Source organism: Perna viridis, chromosome 15 (genome assembly GCF_037379345.1).
Source record: "Perna viridis isolate PV_CMFRI_1.1 ecotype Kerala chromosome 15, ASM3737934v1, whole genome shotgun sequence".
NCBI lineage: Eukaryota > Metazoa > Mollusca > Bivalvia > Mytilida > Mytilidae > Perna > Perna viridis.
The window spans coordinates 18,888,740-18,906,191 of NC_142459.1; the positions used below are offsets into that span (position 1 = coordinate 18,888,740).

Consider the following 17,452-nt stretch of genomic DNA (forward strand, 5'->3'; position numbering starts at 1 on the left):
GCGTCAGTTGTAAAACCCATGTTCTAAATAATGTATTTCCGCGTAAAAATGAAATGGCGATATTGGGACTACCAACTCAGACAAGTACAGTACTTATATATGTGCGTGTGACCAACAATTGACTTCATTAATAATTTTGCAGAGAGGACTAAGAGAACTTTCATTTTATATTCAAATAAGGTTAGTTATTCTCCCGTTTCACATTGTTGTCCAAATTTTCTAATATGCCCTGTTTTACTTTCTTAACAGTGCATAATTTGTAACGTGTACATCAAGAGACCATGTTGAAAATTGTTAATATTGTAACAGCATAGGCAAATAAAACTACTTTTTAAGTAGTACTCCAGCTAAGAATCATGCAAAATAATGTGATTCATGGGTAAAAAGCCTACATATTTTTATTTTTGATATTTTGTTTGAATAGCCATAGTAAACAGAAATTTACATTCATTTCTACATATAACCCGTGTTCTTCGGAGATAAAAATTATATAGAATGCACTGCAGATTTCAAAATTAATGGAAGTAACTCTGTAAATGACACTAAAATACAATAGAATCTATTGAAATTTCAATGTTGATTATCTCCTAAGAGCAGGCAGATTTGAATGAAGAATTACACATTTCATAGTATAGACCCACAAAACAACTTAATTACAAAAATAAAAATATGTAGCCTTTTTGGGGTGTATCACATTTTTCAGATTTTGCATGATTCTTACAAAGACTGTTACTTAACCTCTAAGTACACCAAAATAATGGCTATTGAAAAATCAATATTTCTTTTTCGGGTAAGGCGTAAAAAATGGATTTTATTTTGTTATAACGGATTTATAGAGGGCAAAGTAGACGTTCACCGCCATGATATTGGTCTTAAATACACAAATGTTACTACCCCACAATTTCCAAAAAAAAACAAAAAAAAAAAAACCCTATTATTGGAAAATGCGTTTTTGTTTGCTTACATACCCCCTAAAATTTAATGCCAAGCTCCGCTCATCAATTATGTTCCCTCCTAATTTGATATCTTTGATGTGACCTTGTTTGGTACGGTACAAACATGCATTCAGATTGAAGGTCAAATATCATTATTATAATTAGTGACCTGTCACAATATGGTATTGTTAACCTTGTTTATCCTCTGTTACTTGTCATACTTTTACATACAATAACAGGTAAGTCAGTTATGTATTGTGTGTTTATATTTTATTCATAAAATCATATTCAAAAGTGTACATCGTTTTCTTCTATAATCAGGAGTAAAGCCAGAAATTTATAAAAAAAAGGAGGAATAACAATTCAGAAAGTTATATTAGAGAGATACAGGATATCATTCGCCCTTCCTTTTGCTAAAATTTCGCACACAAGTAACATTTTGCAACGAAAAGAGGGGACTGCCCCAACCCTCTTTTTGGATCAGCTTCTGATAATTTACATACAAAATACACGTAAATGTAATGAAACAAACCATGAATTAACCTGTGTTTTGGCGTTGTTTTATTCTTTATCTCCTACCATTCTGGGTGCCTACAATTTCGTCAATAATTTATAAAATATAATGGCTTGTTTGTTAAGAGACATATGTAACACACGTGGGCTTATAACAAAGCCCATATATTCAGTTTTCGTAATAAGAAACAAAGTTGTAGATTTAAGTATGTCACGAGTTACTACACCAAAATGCATGTGCGACTTGCTGCGAAAAAACAGCAAAAATCATCAGATTTCATTTAATTAAAGGTAATACCTTCTGTTGTTGTTTGAAAGGATATGTTAGGGATATGAGAATAGATTTGTATCTTTTGTATAGAAACAGGACGTAGAAGGCACCATGCAATGGCATTTAGGGTACCAGAAAGTCGTTTTACGGAGTATTGACCAAGTCCGAAATTTCAACTTTTTTTGCGGTTCAACTAAAGATATTTAATTTTTGTCTTAAACTCTGAGCTGTAATCATGTACATAGTACAACATGGATCTTTTTCAGTTACAGGATTAATTGACATCAATAAAAAAAAGAAAGCAGTTGCATACAATACCATTAAAATTTACTTTAGAGGAGAAAATATGACAAAAAAGGGGGAACAGGCAAACATAAAAGTCATAGAAGGTCGTTTTCCTTACAATATCTGATACTTTTGTGTTCAATTTAAGCTAATTTCTTTTAATATGATTGAATTTTTTTGTTGACCACCTACTGAATTCGATCCAGCGTCCTTTAGATTTGTAGTTCATTCTTAACCATTCGGCTACTGTGAACGTTATTGAACGATGGGTAAAAAGGCACCAGATACATTGAACTGTCATTTTAACTGAAGATGTGTAATTGTTAGACAGTTTAAGCATTTTAATTAGAATGTATTGTGCATTTATGTTTTAAGAAAACAAGCCTCCGGGAAGACATATTTTATCAGCTTTCTTTTAAGCTCCAGATTTTTGGTTATCTGTGATGTTTTTACACATCAACTACACATTTTAGCAGTAAACAATACCAACATTGTGCTTATGTCCCATTAGAAGGACATTGAACGACGGCAAAGAGTTAAGAGCCGGACACCCCACTCCTTATCTAAATATTTGTATCCACCCTTGCATTTGGTATGTACAATGTAGTTAATGCATATTGACCTCATCAATTGCCAGTTTGTTCTGTAGGGGTAACTGACCTCAACGTAAAGTCACCTTCAAATAAACATACACAACGTGTATTTAATCAATTTCAGAGTTTAACGAAGTAAATCCCAACAAACCCTCTTACTTGCCTTTTAGAAATGACAATTGATCCTTTCTTTTTATAAGAAATACTTTTTAATGACTCTCAAGTTAAGACTTGATAGTCATCGTCATATTTTTCATTGTAGTTGAACCGATTAATTAATAGCAGAAATGTTCGTCTGAGCTTTGTCAGCTGATTTCTATTTTTCTTGAAGAATACTTAGTCCATTAATTAATCGTAGAAATTGTGAAGTCTAGATAGAGGTCTTTTGAAGGGCTGATTGATTTTACGAAGAAAATCATTAGGTGCAACGTATTATATGTAGTTGTGTATAGATCCTGTAAATCATGTATATATAGTTATATAGTTATAATTTCTACGCGAGATCTAGAGTTCATGTTAAATTAACTTAGTTTCTGATGTAACACGCATTCTAATTGATTGTTCGCCTGAATATAGCTGAAATATTGCTGCTCGGGCGTTAAACCCCAACAAACAAACTGATTGGTTGAAAATAATGGTCTTCACCTCATAGACCTAATTTTGTCATGTGACTGAATGTGACGTAATCAACCTTTTTTGCTGATTTACTCCTTAAAGTATGATACTAGAAATAAATTATAAAGAATTACTGTTATATTTTTCGGTCCATTTGAAATAACCCCAATGCCCGGGGTGCACACCTGAAAACAACTTGATGCGCATGTAAGTGTGCACCACGTGATTGAGGTTATTTCCTCCCAAAAGTTCCAAACAACTACTGTTGACGATTTAAATATTGATTGCTTATCTGTGTATTTAATCTCGTGTTATATCATTTCTTCTTTATTTTTTTCAGATAATATGTGTTCGCCTAAAATATATTCTACGTGCGTGTTGATATCGATGTTATTTTATATTCTGGATTGTGCAGGTAAATATTTTGTTTCTTTGTGAATGGTACCTAGTAACACTAGATAAGCCGACATAATGCGACCATGCAAAAATATATGTCATTCCTTCAGCCCGGGAACAGGGCTATGTTGCTCCAAGATTGAAGTCATCACTACATTAGTTTTATGGTCGTCATCATGAACTCTTTACGGTGTATCCATCTGCACAATGAAAACGTATTTGTTCAATGTGTCATAGTTTTTTATTTTCTCTTTCGTCTACCATGGACTTGACTTTTTATGAGCAATTCGGTGGGTGTTTCTAGAAAAGCAGATGACGCTTACCCTACCGGTGCACATGGTTCATGCTCCCAGTTTTAAGTGGTGTCCGAGTTGATCATTTATTTTGTGTCACTTGGTATGTATTAATTTGGTTATTTTATGTTCTTTGTTGTGTGTGTTTGTTTTCCATGTCTGGTCTTTGTCCCTGGATTATATTTTTTTTGATATTTCAGCTAGAATCTTGGTTCCTTTTATTACTCAACATAATAAAATTTTGTACCAAGGTTGTTATGTCGTTCCAACAATGATGTAATATAGTTCTTACAACATAATATTTCGTTCCCAGATTGAGGTTATATCGTTCCCACAATATAATATTTCGTTCCCACAATGAGGTTATATCGTTCCCACAATATGTTGTGTCCCGCCAACAAGGTTGTTACCGGTATATTGTTCCCTCAAATTATTATGTCATTCCCCAAGAAAGTTATCTTGCTCCATCAATACTATTTGTGTATATTATGTTGTTCAATCAAGATAATATGTCGTTTCCATAGGGTAGTTATGTAGTTACGTAATTATTTTTTGGAAACATATTATGACGAGGAGCAACATAAACAAATGTTTGAATGGTCGCATTTTGGCACCGTAGGTAAAAGTTGTTCTGTATGATACGATTATTTTTCATTCATGATGAACGCATTTGAAAATAAATATTTCAGACTTGAATGACACTTAATAATAACCAGTATCAGATACAGATGATGAATATAAAAACAAATTGCAATTTGGCCTATTTGAAATTGATATTTTTTTCAGGTACAATGTACCTAATATGTCCACAGCAGTTCACTAATTATTTTTGTAAAAACGGCGTTGAAATTTAAACGAGAATAGGTATGTGTAAATGTCAAAGCAAAAATAACTCCCAAAATGTCAGCCCAAGCCAACTCATTGGTCTTCAATGAACGACAAGGAAACCCTCACACCACAGGACAGGTTGCAGGCGGGCCTCAAAACATCATTATACACATAACAGCGAAAGTTTCCCCTATATACTGAAGTATCATAAAAGTAAACTAAAGGTGAAAACGAAACAAGACATACAGTGGCAAGAAATTCCTGAATTATTTATCAACTGTTTGCTTCTTTTTATACACATAACAGCGAAAGTTTCCCCATTATACTGAAGTATCATAAAAGTAAACTAAAGGTGAAAACGAAACAAGACATACAGTGGCAAGAAATTCCTGAATTATTTATCAACTGTTTGCTTCTTTTTACAAAATGCAAACATTTTGACACACTGCCATATGAATATTACGGAAGCGTAGTCGCCTCGATTGCGGAAAGTTTTTGGTTTGATCTTTACCTTGTTATACCAAATACTTTAATATAATACTGCTTCTCCGCCAAGCACAAGATATGCATGTAAGCATTAAGACATATAGACTCGATTGCTCTGAATAAGAATACTTTGTAACATGCCCGACATGTACATGCTGATTATGGTCAGTAGATTCTGTGACCTAATCCTCAAAACATGCTGGGTTAGTATTCAGAACATGGTCTGGTCGATTGATTAGTGTTTGTATGCCGTCTGATTTCCCTTTTCTGCAGATAATTATTTTTAGTAAATTCCATTGCATTAAAATATGTTGTATACAAAGTGTTTGTAGATCCTTTCCTGTTTCATGTTTTTAGGTTTCGACCTTGTATCTGTATTTTGATACCTCCGTTTTAAAGTTCAAATTTTCTTCCTCTTTATGCTTGGATTCTTCTTTGTGCCTTATATTTCAAATTACTTGAATGAAGAAAAATAATTCAATATAAGTTTTAACACATATTCAATATTTTCCAGTGACAATACGGGGAACTTGCCCACAATTTCACATAGCCTGTAATGACAGTCCTAGTTCGAAGTGTGTCGATGAGGACAAGTGGTGTGATGCAAAAAAGGATTGTCCAGGAGGGGAAGATGAATTTAATTGCACAAGTACATACTTACCTTTAAACATTGTCATACACATAAAGCATTAAGGTTAATCAATTTCATGTGTGGATAAAGAGTAGGTTACACGATGCAATGTATAGAATACTGAGTAAATTGAACAATTGCATCTGCAGATTGAAAAAGATAATGAAATATCATGCGCAGATAGTTTTTAATAGATGAAAATAATGTCATAGGAGGCTGGATTGCCGAGCGGTAATGCGCTATAGCTGTCTCAAGGAATTCAAGGTTGAGCCCAACATATGTCTAGGTTTGCAGGCACATATCTTAGCCAGGAACGCCAGACTTGCCTCATTCACAGGCTGGACGACCAATGCGAGAAGCTCATAGTAGCCAAGCTGTCATCAATCTGAATTTGTTAAACGACTCTAAAGAACTCAAGTCAACTGTTGACTTTTACACACGTGTTTTCACTGCCGTAAATTGAAATTTACCTGAACATTACACTACATTTCTTACCTCTACATATATAGTTTATCTTTTATTTTGTCATATGTTTCATTTCAGTGTGCACTGGATCGTCGATCAAATGTCAAAATGAAAATAAATGTATACACATACACCAATTGTGTGATGGAAACCCCGACTGTAAACATGGTGTTGAAGATCTTGGCTGCCGAAGTAAGTATAACATAGTACATAGTCAATTTCGAGAGGGGTACCATAAGTGACAACATCAATCTCTTTCATGAATCGTAAAAGAATTAATTGATGTCCGGTAAAATTAAGGGATAAACCAGACAAATGAAATTAGCAATTATAATTCACAGACGTTTTTAAATGTAATGATGGGTATAACTTTTATGGATAGACAACCTCTTCCTTCCTCGTTTTAACAATGGCCACAATAGTTCCGGTGTTTGTGTTGTGAACATAAGAGTCAAAACAGCTACAACAGCCTTATACTTGACTGGTGCAGTGAAATGTATCTGTAATTATTTGTTTTGTTGTTACCGAATAAACTAAATCTCCGATAAGCTCCTGATACAAACAGTTTTTTTAGAGAGCAGATAAGGCGCATTGTCTTTTATCCTTGGTTAAAATGTCGGGTGACAAGATTACGATGGTGTTTTGCAAATATCATCTACAATGTGACAGCAAACATATCTTAATTACACGATGGTGAACTGTTTCTATTTATAAACTAGTTTTTGTAATGATCTTCTGTCAAAATACAAACTGTTATGGTCTCCAGGAAAGGAAATTCATATTACACTTTTTGGTCATGATCTCCTGCCAAAACAACCTGTATTGTTCTCCTGGAGAAGAAATTCAGATCACTTTTTTGACGCACTAGGAACAGCATAAAGCGCTCTGCGTATATTCCCATTGTATCTTGATTTATCTTATTATTATTTCAGGATGTCAACCTGACCAGTTTGAATGCTGGGATGGTACATGTATCGATGAAGCGGCTGTCTGTTGTGGTATATGTGGCGAGCAAAATGGACAGGGTTGTCAAGGTAAGTGATATCTAAGGACAGTTTACCAAGTTTTAAGAAAAGTCCATTGTTGTAATTTGGAAGTTTTTTTCTGAATCCGCAATGAACATTCATGAATTAAATGAAATTTTGACAAAATTTTTACAAAATGAAGTTTGGCTCTGCATTTCCTTCGATGAATTTGTTTATTGTCGTAGATTTGCTTCAGTGTAAAACTTCTAAGCTTATTAAAAAATTTTAAAAATAACACTATTTCTGTTAAAAAGTTATGTTCAATAAGATATTATATTAATCTCTATGTATTGTGTTATGAAATTATAAATGCAAAAGGAAACAGGAACGTGCAAGATTGGTTTATGATTCAATGTTTATTAATTTGTACGTACGTTTTTCGCTCCAAGTAGAAAAAGTGCACAAGCTTTTCAAACCTACCTATTCATGACGTTCTTATGAAAATAACTGTTCTTCTGAACCTAGACGTCGAAATTATCATTTGTCTTCTCCAATGAGAAAGTATAAAACAATTGTTTAAAATGTTTTTGGCTTCGTAAAATCATTAGTTATTGGTAAAGTTTGATTGTTCTGTTCAGACGTAGTTCTGCCTATAGGGTATGTTAGTCTCGTTCAAGTTTAATTTTCTTTACCGAAATTTCCGATGTACAACGTATTGAAAACTGAAAACCGACCTGTATTTTATTGTTAACTTCCGGGTACTCGAAACGATGTATAACAATGCAAAATTTCTTGTTTATGTTTTTCTTACTACATTTATCATGTAGAAATAGTTATTTGTCATATTTATCGGTATTTTTTACACAGGAAGTTTTTGCCTTTACCACTGAACTCAACGCTCTTTAAATGACAATCTCTATGCTTTTGAATAGTAGATTATGACCCCTTTCCATGAAATCACGGGGTCACATGACGAGAATTGCATACCCTATACAATTATTATATACACTTTAACATTGTTTTCAGGAGTAACGCCGATGAACTGTACCTTGTACCAAGAAATGTTTCGCTAACAATGCTTGATAAAGAAATGGGTCAATGACTCATTGTTTGTATTACATTAACCGGTACAAAGCAACTCCTATTTTTTATCCCAGTTGGCGTACTACGTCCTTTGTACCGAGCCACACTGAAACAGACCAATGACATTACAATAATTTGTGGTTCAACAGGAACGAATTTTATGATACAGTGCCGTCGCACACAGTACGGGCGGAAACGTACCATTTTTTACAGTTGATACGGAAAACCGCCACCCCGAATGAAAAATGTGTGATTTCATATTTTCATGAAAACAAATTAAGCTTATCACTCTTAGCCCCTTACTTTAATGTCATTCATGTAGTTACACATATTCTTAAGAACCATTTCATTTTTAAATAGAGTGCTACGCAAATTTATTTTCTACATTTTCGTACACAGTGAAATGTTATATACTTGCCATTAGTATTTTGTATCATTTTTTTAAATCTGTGTTTATGCCTGTCAGAATTTTGCGTGTGTGTGTGTTTTTGTTTTTGTTTTTGTAAATAAATTGGATATGTAATATACAACTTTATTTTTTTATGTTTATGTAAAGGTTTCTTGTACTTGCATGTGCCTTAAAGAAAAGTCCTGATATCTCTATGGAATTATCGTCAGCATGACGACCATGAAACTGTCCAACATAGATAGAAGATATTCGGGCGCTGAAAGGCATGCCTGGTCGTACGCCTATTAAAATGATAATTTATTTTGGCATGAAATCTTGATTTTTCAAAATATTCTTAGCTCGCTCCGCAAGGCATTTATTTTTAATTATGATCCTTACCTGAAATCCTAGATCCGCCCCTGATATTGCCTTAATTTTAACAACGCCTTACAAATTTAAGTCGATTTAAACCTATTAAAATGAATTATATTAATGCCTTTGATAACATCATTTTCCCGCATATTATACCCAAAATTGTGTATTTGCAAAAATTGAAGATATGGGAAAACGGTGGCATTTTATGGAATAACAATTATAAATAAATGTCTGTACACAGATGCAGATGCAAACGGAACAAGATTGAAATGTTATTTGGGATGAAAGTATTTCCACAACCAGTGTAGAATGTGTTTTCTAAATGAATGAAAAGTTTAGAACACATAATTAAATTATTTAAGAATAATACAAACAGTATATAAAGTTTCTGTAAATACATTTATTTTTAGTATAAAATTACCAGAAATATAATAAAACATTTTCCTAATTTTCTATAAATATCTGAAACAATTCAACCTAGTATTACATATAACTTATTGTGAGCGATTCATTAATTAATTTCCCTAATTTTCTATAATTAGAAACAACCTTTGTTAAAACAAGGAATGAGCTGAAAAATGAAACCAATTTGTAGGAATTATACAATTACAAAAATGTGTTTTCTACTGACTGAAGATCTAGAATTACGACCAACATTGTCATATTTGTTTTAGTAAAAGTCATTACAATCTCATTGATTAGCATGGCAAATGATACTCAAAAGGCAAATTTCAATCTGAAAGAAAACGCTTTTTTAATCATTAACCATTTTCATATTGTTTCTTATTTTTGTGGTGTGTAAATGTTCGTTCAGAATTATAAACTTGACCCGTAGTCGATTTCACCAAAAACATTGTAAGTGCAAGTGTAAAATTCATTCTAAGTTGTGACGTCTTTACAAAAGTCATCACATACAATTATGTTATGTGAAATCGACTATAGTTTGTTCCTGCCAGGAATTGCTCTTGATTGAAGTAAGAGGGTAGCTTGATATTTATATTGTTATATGTATATGAAATCCTCTTTCCTTTATATTTAAACATTCCACGTGCTCTCAAATGGACGAGATAAATGGAAGGAAGCAATACTTCCAAAACTTATTTCATACCACATAATCATCATTGTTAGTCGATTACTTTTCTTATTTGTAGAGTCCCCTATTGGTCCTTGTACAAATGTACCATTCTATGTTAAATTTAGATATTGCCTCTGGTAGAGGTGGTTTAACATATAGACAAACATACCAAACAGCTAATGTTTTTAGGTCTACCTATGCTATATTTTTACAGGACGATTATTAGTATTTCTGTTCTCATATCTGTATGTTTTAAATAAATATACCTTCTTTTCCCACTAAAATCAACACAACCAAGAGCTAAAATTCTTGCAAAGTGCCAATTTTATACAATATATATAATTTTTACCTCAAAAGGTCAACATAATGACAATCTAAGAGAGTGTATATGGCCTGTAATTGTTTCTAAATAAGAAATTGGCGTATTTTGTTTGTTTTTTTTTTGGGGGGGGGAGGGGGCAATCAAAGGGACTAAGATTCAAGGGATAACGAATATAATCCTAAATATCGACATTTGCTCATAAATTTTGTGCATAAAACTATAAAAACATACCCTGTAAAAATGCATTGGGTTTTGTGTGCTCTAGCAGCAAATAAAACTATGGAATGTTTTGGGTTTTTAATAGAGGACTAATATTAGTGGATCTTTATACATTACGTATTTGTTCAAGCCACGAAGTCGTATTCACAACGATATGTTAAAAATTAATTAAGAAGAAAAATACATTTACATAATGTTCGAACAACCAAAACATTTTTTAATACCTAGAAAATTGATTGGTACCCGCCTATAAAATTGCAGTTATATTTATTTCTCACTAATAACCTATGACAGCAGAACATCTTGGAATGTTTTGACAAAAATCGTCAAAAGCACGTCAAAAGATCTACGACAAAACACTTATAGCATATCTTAACAAACAACCGTCACAGAAACATCGAGAAAATTCTATAAATTGACACTAATTTTGGTATCTTTAGATGAAATCAGGCACACCAAACAGGTAATTCCCTTTAGAAGCTGGGTCATTCGACACAAAGTAATCAATCCATAACTTCTCAAATTCTGGTCTTGTAATATTTTTACCCTGAAATATAAAATGCGAATGTTAACACGATCAATCTTGCCCGTCGTTCTAAGAACAACTGTCTAATATACTGCATGCCACAAATCCCTTCATAAAGGGTAATGACAATTACCACAAATCCCTTCATAAAGGGTAATGACAATTACCACAAATCCCTTCATAAAGGGTAATGACAATTTTCAGAACTCTAAGCAATACCTTAAAGAAATAATCAAAAGAGAAGTCCGTATTATTATGAATATCAAGTATCAGGGCAAAAGAAAACTTAACCAAAACGTTTTATTGGGAGCAATACCAATAGTCATGACTTGGTACATTTATTTTTAAATGGGTTTAACTAGGTTTTTATAGCTGGCGCTCTAAGTACGGTCAATAGTTTTAGGTATGTTACATTACAAATAGTCAGCAGAATGATAAACAATTTGAGATTGTAAATACACCTCTTTAGGACTTTTTTACGACATGAACAATGCTGTTATTTTTTAGCCAGGGATCATATCATGCATTCAAATGCAATAAAGGGTAGTCACGGGGAAATGAAATAAAAAACCAAACCTCCATTATCAGAGACGCTGAAAAGAAAACTGAGATACCAACAATGTAGAAGATATATAAACCAAAAGGAAAAAATCATAAAAACACGAAATCAAATGAATAAAAATCATGAATCTAATGAACAATGTTAATAGCATGGATCAGGTCCATCCGTAGGGTAGGTACGGAACAAATGCAACTTAGATAATTACCTCTGATATTTTCTGGAAGGCAGTACTACAGTTATCCTCACTTACTCCATACGATTGGTAAACGTCTTTATATTCCGTTTCGTCTATCTCTCCGTCACCTACAACAGACATATAGACGTCAGAATATTGCTTATATATGTTATGATAAATTTATGACAAAGAACATCAAGACGTAAACTGAAGATCATCGGGTTGATTTTAAAAAAAGTTTCACACGCTGTGTTAACACTACATCCTTATGAAATGCGTTGTCTCTTTTTATAATTACCGAAAAGAGATTTCTCTTATACTACACGTAACAGTTGCAGACACGATTTTTGCAATATTTGAAAAATATCAAAAGTTCTGGTCGTTGGAAATCATATTCCCCGATTTAACAATATTCCTTAATGTTTTGAGAGTTTCAAACGTTGGAGTTTGCTTGGAGCCTGGTACAAATATGCCTATTTATCCTTCTCTTTAATAAAGACCTATTAACCGTCTAATTCATATGCTGTAAAACATAAACTTTCGATGTATTTTAATCGGAACCTATAGGAAGTGTTGTCTTGTATCCAGGGATAAGAAAGGGGGCCTGGGCATTTATCACATTTCTGCTAAAAATGTCCCATTAAAATCAGACTGTTTTACTAAAAGTATTAAAAAATGGTCCATGGGAATTCAGAAGATCATTAAAAATGGCCCATTCTGTAATATTTTAATCCCAATCACTGTGTATCATCTACTGCTAGAGTAGCACTGTCGAAGTATCATTGTTCGTTTGGTATTAGTTTTTGTGGATTCGGCATACCACGAAATTCGGTTCCCAACAAAAAGGAAAATCTCCATGCATTTGTATGATGGATTCACCAGTCAAGAATCTACTCACTGATGTTTTTTTTTCACTAAACTACGAAAATTGCTACCCACGGATAAAAATATTTAAACAGCATCAGAAATAACTTTGTATGTGCTACCATACAGCCATTCCAGGGCTAGTTTAATCAAATCATAGTAATCCCTTTGTGTCCGTACCTACTGGATAAGCCAATCCAATCATTACTTGTAGTTTTGTTTCTTAACTATTTTGAGTATTAATTGGCTGGACCAGCCTAATTTTATCTACTTAAGTATTTTAGTTTATGTAAATTATCCTAAACGTACCAGATTTATCGTTGACCTTAAACATGAAGTCTATAAAGTTTTGTTGCCAGTCCGGGAACTGCCCTGCTTTAATATCTTCCAAGCAGTCTTTCCACATCTTAAGCCACTCATCTTGTGATACTTTTCCGTCCTTAATAACACATTAATTGTAAACAATTATGAAACAAAATTTAGTAAACATTGATTAAATAGGGTATCCGATCTTTCTTATGGTATATATGGTATTGACTATAATGTAATGGAAGAGAAGAGGCAAAAAGGAATCTGTGGAATATCAAGCAAAGAGGAATATCGTAAATGTGTAAGGCAAAGAGAAATCTTGAATAGAGCTTTGGGGGAAAAGGAGAATGGAAATAAGTTGTGGATAGTGATATCGTAAATGTTTTCCATCCTTAACCAAAAAGAAATTCGATTGTTTAAATATACGAATCTGCCATTTTGTCTAGTAATATGATGATGATAAAAAATTCGATTCTTTTCAAAGGGGGGGGGTGAAAATACTAATATGGGTTATGGTGCTCATCGATTGATAATATGTAGTGCAAATGGGCAGTTATAAAGTACAATCAATCTGAACAAAATGTCATGGCCATATTGGATATACATGATTATGTTACTTTTTTTCCATTTTTTCCTATTTTGGCGAATATTACCAATTTACCAATCATTTAAGAGTAAAATAACTTGGATATTTACCTAGGTACCACATTAAATATTTTACTCATGTAATGTCTCTCTATGCAAACTTACGACGAATATGATAAATAAGTGTTGTTTAAATTTTTTTTAAATGACGACTTTGTGATGAATCAACATAACCAATATGATATGTAATTACTGTTTATTTAGAATCGTGATCACGCTTGAGGAGAACGAATGATATTGTTTTAGAGCTAGGCGCTGTTAAATCACTACATTCAACGGTACTCCCGTGCATGAGTATATATATAAACTGAATAATTCATAATCAATATTTTCTTCTTTTTTTTTTAACTTTCCTCCAATTTGTTACGCTTCTAATGCAAAAACATTGCGTGTGTCTTAATTACATTGGAAATATATCTATATATAGTATCTGGCATTTCCATTGAATCTCCTATGTCTAAGAATTTCATAAACATTCCGCAATGTTTTAAGCCATAAGCACAACATCAGTCTAATGAATCTTAAAACTGTATCATTCGATCCTCGAGAATTGTGTTTTATCTTTAATCCCCTTTTTACTAACATTATCACGAAAGCTTTGCTAATACATTGAAAAAAATCAAAGGAACTGTTATATATGTTCGTACCAGCATTTAAGTCTAAAATATCCACACTATGCATGGTAATCTCCTATTAATCTCTGTTTGATTAAACATAGAGTAATATCGAGATCAATGGATATATTACATCGGATCCATTTATCTTTTCGTGACGGTATTGCAAAATCAGGGCTAGGTAATTTAAGAAATAACTTTGTGCTATCAGCTATCTGCTTAAGAATATATGCTGCCATGTTTTCTGGAGATAAAATGTTAAAAACTCGAAAACCTCGTTATTCCTGATTATATCCTATGTATAGTAAGAACATAAAATAAAGAAAAAAAATAAAGTACTTGAGAGGATTGTTTTCTTACCCGTATAAAAGCTTAAGAATCTTTTAGAGAAAAATTAAAAATCGATTATTAGGTGGTGATCAAAATACCTATGCTGTAATTCAGTTTTCAGTTTTACATAAAAGATTAATTTTCAGGCCAACAAGTCGTTATATCATTCCTACTGCGAAGTAACAACAACTGGATTGTACTGCTTGCTGTTGCGTGAAATTCTCGCTCAGAACCGGAAACAAGTTAAATCAAGTCATCATAGTGCTTAGGTGGATTCATTATAGCGTTAAATGAACGTCGTTTTATGTTACGCAGATTTTAGGGTTAACAGACTTGAAGTGAAAGATATGTAATTATAGTAAGTTGTTAGTGATGACAGCCAATAATCAAAACTCAAAATGATAAGTAAAAGTCCATTTTGACTCTGCAATTCCACCACGCTGACCACGAGATGCTGACCATCAGAACATACACAAAAAAATTTAATATTTCCTTAGTATCTTTCTGGTAAAATGAGTTGTAATTTTTTTTATGTGTAAAATTGACAAAAAATGAAAAAAATAATATCCTGGCACCCTTTTTTTTCCTGAGGAACTCCGATTGGCACCATGCCTTTTCAAATTGTCTGGGTTCGCCCATGAAGACCGATGCACCTGGTCTATGATCCCAGTTTTTAGTGGAGTCCAAGTTGCTCATTTACTTTTGTTACTCTGTATGTATGATTTTAGTAACTTTGTGTTTTTTGTTGTGTATGTCTGTTTTCCATGTCTGGTCTTTGTCCCTGGATTACATTCTTTTGATTCCCGCTTTAACCTTGGTTCCCTTGATTACTCTTTGATTACCGCTTTAACCTTGGTTCCCTTGATTACTCTTTGATTATCGCTTTAACCTTGGTTCCCTTGATTACTATTTCAGTACCGCTATAACCTTGGTTCCCTTGATTACTCTTTGAGTACCGCTATAACCTTGGTTCCCTTGATTACTCTTTGAGTACCGTTATAACCTTGGTTCCCTTGATTACTCTTTGATTACCGCTTTAACCTTGGTTCCCTTGATTACTCTTTCAGTACCGCTATAACCTTGGTTCCCTTGATTACTCTTTGATAACTGCTATAACCTTGGTTCCCTTGATTACTCTTTGATTACCGCTATAACCTTGGTTCCCTTGATTACTCTTTGATTACCGCTTTAACCTTGGTTCCCTTGATTACTCTTTCAGTACCGCTATAACCTTGGTTCCCTTGATTACTCTTTGATAACTGAAATAACCTTGGTTCCCTTGATTACTCTTTGATTACCGCTATAACCTTGGTTCCCTTGATTACTCTTTGATTACCGCTATAACTTTGGTTCCCTTGATTACTCTTTGATTACCGCTATAACCTTGGTTCCTTTGATTACTCTCTCTGATATTAAACTTACTTGTCTAAAAGTACAAAGAATGTTCTCATACCTAATTTTACTCTTTTGTTTTCCTTTTTGTTCTCTTGTTTTTGTTTTTGTTTTGTTTTTGTTTTCTGTTTTTTTTTGTTTTGTTTTGTTTTGTTTTTTTTCCTTAAAGGCTGAATAATTTTGTTTTTAGAAAACTATGAATTCATCTCCTTATTAAACAAACTAAATTAAGAACAATAACCGTTGTAAATTCCCAAATTTTATGTACAATAATATATTCAATTAAGAAATAAATCATGGAAACTCAATTTATCATTGTTTTACCACGGGCTTGCCATTTATGTCGAATTGTTTTACCACGAGGTGTTAGATAACAGCAAAAATGGCCAGCTTATGGTAAAACAATGATAAAAATGTGTTTTCGTGATTCATTTTGATTTTTATAAGACTAGTTATTTTTAAATAGATGCAGCCTATGTGTTGCACGAAATGTTGCTTATGTGATTATCACTTTTTTACCATTGCTGTGTTCTAAAGAGCTTTGCAGCACGTCGTATTAGAATTTTGGTTTTATAATAAAAGAATATAACAGCGGAATTAACAAACATACAGGTTATATGATCTTTAATTGTATTTGAATGAAGATGTGTTTTTTTTTTAATATTCATGAAATGTCTCTTATAACGACTGCAACTAAACTGAATTAGCTGGACTATATGAATGCTTAAAACGCATAAGTGATATAGTCTTGTGGGTGGTGCAAAATACCTTATTTTCATCTGCATATTTTTTAAGACCTTCCCAGATCATATCGAGTGTAATCTCTGCTTGTTTGTATTCATTGCCATCTTTTCGCCAATCTAGAATTTTACATACTTTCTGTAAAAGATAATATATTGTTTGTTGTGAAATAAATTTGTGTGACCGAAATAAATATTCGAAAAACAACATTCAAAAAGCACAACAACGGTCTAGAAACAAGCAGTCGTTATGTAGTGAAACCTGTGTAAACGGAACCATGAATTTTTCGATAAACTGTCAAAACGGAACCTTGAATAAATCGTTAACCTGTATGAACAAACATCTTCTGAATTCCTTTTATATCACTTCTAATTCTTGTAAACATAACATCTGTTTAAATCCAATAAATCTTCCAAAAGGGGTTCAGTTTCAATTTCACTAAAGTCTTTCATGCTTTCGTTTGAAGCAGAATAAAATGAATCTAAGTTAATTAGTTGCTTACATAAGATTTTTCTTAAATGGTGAATACAAACGTTTTTATGATTTCTATGAGTTG

General features: G+C 32.8%; 2 protein-coding genes across 2 annotated transcripts in view; one reads left to right on the top strand and one right to left on the bottom strand.

Moving 5' to 3' along the window:
* On the top strand, positions 1 to 9,414 carry LOC148597329 (uncharacterized). Its single transcript, XM_088563923.1, has 6 exons — positions 1 to 180; positions 3,553 to 3,627; positions 5,730 to 5,864; positions 6,390 to 6,503; positions 7,244 to 7,345; positions 8,303 to 9,414. Exons 3-6 carry the CDS (start codon positions 5,772 to 5,774, stop codon positions 8,306 to 8,308), a joined length of 315 nt encoding a protein of 104 aa, XP_088420049.1. The 5' UTR covers positions 1 to 180; positions 3,553 to 3,627; positions 5,730 to 5,771; the 3' UTR covers positions 8,309 to 9,414.
* A 1,208-nt stretch (positions 9,415 to 10,622) lies between these two features.
* The window catches only part of LOC148597330 (sarcoplasmic calcium-binding proteins I, III, and IV-like), a 36,678-nt gene continuing 29,848 nt past the window's right edge, over positions 10,623 to 17,452 (bottom strand). The window contains exons 3-6 of the mRNA XM_088563922.1: positions 16,924 to 17,034; positions 13,175 to 13,304; positions 12,032 to 12,129; positions 10,623 to 11,285 (exon numbers count right to left, since the gene is read on the bottom strand). Of these exons, the coding sequence (XP_088420048.1) occupies positions 11,175 to 11,285; positions 12,032 to 12,129; positions 13,175 to 13,304; positions 16,924 to 17,034 (450 nt within the window). The 3' untranslated portion in view covers positions 10,623 to 11,174. The remainder of the gene's footprint in view (positions 11,286 to 12,031; positions 12,130 to 13,174; positions 13,305 to 16,923; positions 17,035 to 17,452) is intronic.

Coding starts and splice junctions, on each gene's coding strand:
- LOC148597329 (XM_088563923.1), top strand. CDS start 5,772: ATGACAGTCCTAGTTCGAAGTGTGTCGATGAGGACAAGTGGTGTGATG. Junction 5,865..6,389: donor AGATGAATTTAATTGCACAA/GTACATACTTAC, acceptor GTTTCATTTCAG/TGTGCACTGGATCGTCGATC. Junction 6,504..7,243: donor TGAAGATCTTGGCTGCCGAA/GTAAGTATAACA, acceptor TTATTATTTCAG/GATGTCAACCTGACCAGTTT.